The 4214-nt window shown below is 52.0% G+C and overlaps 1 protein-coding gene across 1 annotated transcript; it reads right to left on the bottom strand.

Annotated features, from left to right (window-relative positions):
- Positions 1-594: 594 nt before the first annotated feature.
- Positions 595-2800, bottom strand: rap2b (RAP2B, member of RAS oncogene family). The gene has a single exon (XM_003218177.3). The coding sequence runs from the start codon at positions 2272-2274 to the stop codon at positions 1723-1725; it is 552 nt and encodes a 183-aa protein (XP_003218225.1). The 5' UTR covers positions 2275-2800; the 3' UTR covers positions 595-1722.
- Between the last annotated feature and the right edge of the window lie 1414 nt (positions 2801-4214).

The following is a 4214-nucleotide window of genomic DNA, read 5'->3' as shown; positions in this document are numbered from 1 at the left end:
GGGAGAAAATCCCACAATATCTGCTTTGAATAGGGTTATCTGAGGGCCCTTCCACACAGCTCTATATCCCAGATTATCAGGGTAGAAAATCCCACAATATCTGCTTTGAACTGGGTTCAAATGTGGGGATTTTCTGCCTTGAAATTCTGGGATATAGAGCTGTGTGGAAGGGCCCCAAGTCCAAACTGCCATATATTTCAGTTCAAAGCAGAAAATGTGGGATTTTATTCAGCTGTGTGAAAGGGGCCTAAGGGCCCTTCCACACAGCCATATAACCCAGAATATCAAGGCAGAGAATCTTACAATATCTGCTTTGAACTGGGTCATCTGAGTCCACACAGCCATATATTCCAGATCAAAGCAGATATTGTAGGATTTCCTGCCTTGTATTCTGGGTTATACGGGCTATGTGGAAGGGCCCCAAGTCTCTCACAAAACTAAACATTCCAGGATTCCATAAACCAGTCATGGAAGTTAAAGTGGAATCGATGGTGTAGCTGTGAAGCTTGGATGAACCCTCAGACAAACCACCACCCTGTGATCACATCCTCCCTCCCTCCCAAACCAAGCCCTTTCCCCAAAAAGACACAAAACTTAAAAATTGTGCAGATCTGTAATGTTTTCACAGCTGATTTGTTTAAAAAAACACACACGCAACACACAAATAAATGCTCTCCGTTCCCTCCCTTTCAGTACAGCAGGTAAACAAAATAGAAGATTTCACAAGAAATTTAGCACACACTTTTTCTGGCACCTCGCACACTGTATTGGCATCAGTGTTATTAAAAAGTCCCAGGTAAGTAGTACACGCAAAAGACTTCTTCGGGTGGGAGAAGCACGTGAGCTGATATTCCAACTTTGCATAGAAATCCTCAGAAACAAAAGTTTGCTAGTCACGGGCCTAAAATTCTAATGGGAGGCTCTGAAGTACCTCCGCGAGTACAAACATTCTTCTTTTTGCAGATTCCCTTCATTTTTATTTCCCCAGGGTTTGTTTATTTCTTAAAAAAAATCTTCCAGTTCTAAAGCAATTGCTCATTCTTTACTCTCCCCCAAAGGAGAACTTGAACTTTCCTACTGGACAGTGGACTTCAGTTGCCAATACAGTCCTCAGGCCAAGAGGTACATGAAAGAAGCAACAATCAAACTGATGGCATGGCACGTACGTGTGGAAAACACCACATTTCCAACAACACTTTTTTTGAAGGGGAGGTGTGTGGGTTGTTTTTTTTCTTCTTTCTCCCCAGTCTGATGTCAAGAAGACAGAAGACACTGATGAGCATCACCACTCAAGGCAGCAACACTGGCAAAGAATCCGGGTGTAACGCGAAATTGTTTCCCTGGGATGACAAGATCACTTTTGTCACTGCCTTTTTCTGTGCTGTGGTGTTGCTGCTGCTATTGTAAACCTTTTAATAAAAAATGGCAAATAGGGGGAATAACACAATATATCAGGCATGGGCCAACTTGGGCCCTCCAGGTGTTTTGGACTTCAACTCCCACCATTCCTAACAGCCTCAGGCCCTTTCCTTTTCCCCCTCAGCCGCTTAAGCGGCTGAGGGTGAAAAGGAAGGGGCCTGAGGCTGTTAGGAATGGTGGGAGTTGAAGTCCAAAACACCTGGAGGAATGGTGGGAGTTGAAGTCCAAAACACCTGGAGGGCCCAAGTTGGCCCATGGCTGCAATACACGGACCCAGTGTCTCTCTCCTCCTGGCTCTTCCTCTCAAAGGATGACACAAGAAGAGCAGCACTGATCGTCCCCGTTGGGCTGGGAGGCGTAGTTCATCTGCCGGACGATCTCGGCAAAGAGTTCGTCCACCGAGGCTTTGTTTTTGGCCGAGGTCTCCATGAAGGGGCAGCTCCACTCCTCGGCCAGGGCTTTGCCTTCGCCGAAGGAGACCTCCCGCTCGCCCTCCAGGTCCACCTTGTTGCCCACCAGGATCATGGGCACCTTCTCGTACCGCTTGACCCGGATGATCTGGTCCCGCATGGGCTTGATGTCCTGGAAGCTCTGCTGGTTGACCAGGCTGTAGACCAGGATGAAGCCCTGCCCGTTCTTGATGTAGAGGTCCCGCATGGAGGCGAACTGCTCCGTGCCCGCCGTGTCCAGGATCTCCAGCACCGAGGGCGAGGAGTCCACCTCGATCTCCTTCCGGTAGAAGTCCTCGATGGTGGGGTCGTACTTCTCGATGAAGGAGCCCGTGACGAACTGGACGGTGAGCGCGGACTTGCCCACGCCGCCCGAGCCCAGCACCACCACTTTGTACTCGCGCATGGCGCTCGCCTCGGCTCTCCTCTCCTCCCCGCCCTCAGGAAGGAAGCGAGAGGGAGAAAGGAAAGAGGGGAAAGGCGAGAGGGAGGGAGGGCGACGACGGGAAGGAGGTTGCGGGTTCGCCTCGCCTCGAGGCCGAGAAGAGCGTCCGCTTCCCAAGGCGAGCGAGTGCGGCGCTCAGCCTCCGCCCTCAGCAGCCTCCCGAAGAAGAAGAAGGCGACACGAGGAAGCGGCTGCTGTTGCTTCTGCTTCTGGCGCAGAGGAGGAAGAGGAGGCGGCGCGCACGGCTCCCAGCGCCCGAAAAGCCTCTCCTCCTCCTCTCCTCCTCCTCCACCGCGCGCCCCATGCCCATGCCTCGCCTCAGCGCCTCGCCTCGTCCCTCCGCCGCGCCGGGGACCCCATTGGGCCACCTTCCCCACCACCTGGAAGGAAGACACGGAGGGTGTGGGAAGCGGGAGCCGAGCGCTCCTTCTCTCTCTTGCGCTCTCTCTCTTCTCTCTCTTTCTCTCCTTTCACGCCCCCTTGTCTTCTTTCTCTCCCCCAATACACACACACACACACACACCCGCCCCCTTTTTTTTTGGCTCTTTGTTTCTCAGGATTGGCTGCTCCTTCGAAGCGGACGGGGCTGATTGGCCGAGCGGGGCGATTGGCTGCCGAGGAAGGGGATCGGCCAGAGAGCAGCAGCTGCTCCTTTCTTTCGGCTCTTCCCCCCCCCCCAACCTCTTTCTCTCTCGTCTCCCTTCCCCGCCTTGTTCTCTTTCTCCTCCTCCTCCTACTTAGAAGTTTTGGCGGACGGGTTGGAAGCGGGATAAGCAGCGCACGTGGGGCTGGAAGGCAGGCAGGCAGTAGAAAGGAGTCCGGTTGGGACCTTTGACAGCTCAGTGACGCTCCAGGCAAATGCAGTTGGAGCGGCGTCCCCGGGGAGAAAACACCGCTACATAAAAGGAATGACTGGGTTGCTGTGAGTTTTCCGGGCTGTATGGCCATGCTCCACATCTATAATGAGGAGGAGGAGGAGGAGGAGGAGGATAGAATCATAGAATAGTAGAGTTGGAAGAGACCTCATGGGCCATCCAGTCCAACCCCCCGCCAAGAAGCAGGAAATCACATTCAAAGCACCCCCGAAAGATGGCCATCCAGCCTGTTTAAAAGCCTCCAAAGAAGGAGCCTCCACCACAGTCCGGGGGAGAGAGTTCTACTGTCAAACAGCCCTCACAGTGAGGAAGTTCTTCCTGATGTTCAGGTGGAATCTCCTTTCCTGTAGTTTGAAGCCGTTGTTCCGCATCCTAGTCTGCAGGGAAGCAGAAAACAAGCTTTCTCCCTCCTCCCTATGACTTCCCCTCACATATTTGTACATGGCTATCATGTCTCCTCTTAGCCTTCTCTTCTGCAGGCTAAACATGCCCAGTTCTTTAAGCCACTCGTCATAGGGCTTGTTCTCCAGACCTTTGATCATTTTAGTTGCCCTCCTCTGGACGCATTCCAGCTTGTCAATATCTCCCTTCAACTGCGGTGCCCAGAATTGGACGCAGTATTCCAGGTGTGGTCTGACTAAGGCAGAATAGAGGGGGAGCATGACTTCTCTGGACATAGACGCTATACCCCTATTGATGCAGGCCAGAATCCCATTGGCTTTCTTAGCAGCCGCATCACATTGCTGGCTCATGTTTAGCTTGTTGTCCACAAGGACTCCAGGATCTTTCTCACATGTAGTGCTGTCTAGCCAGGCGTCCCCCATTCTGTATCTTTGCATTCCATTTTTTCTGCCGAAGTGAAGTATCTTGCATTTGTCCCTGTTCAACTTCATTTTGGTAGTTTCGGCCCATTCGGAGAAGAAGAAGAAGTAGTTTATTTGTATCCCGCCACCATCTCCCCGGAGGGGACTCGGGGCGGCTCACAGAAATATCAAATACAAAACAATAACAATATACAATACATCA

Source organism: Anolis carolinensis, chromosome 3, assembly GCF_035594765.1.
Source record: "Anolis carolinensis isolate JA03-04 chromosome 3, rAnoCar3.1.pri, whole genome shotgun sequence".
Taxonomy (NCBI): Eukaryota; Metazoa; Chordata; class Lepidosauria; order Squamata; family Dactyloidae; genus Anolis; species Anolis carolinensis.
The sequence above is the reverse complement of the archived record's forward strand: the minus strand, read 5'-3'. Positions and strand labels throughout refer to the sequence as shown.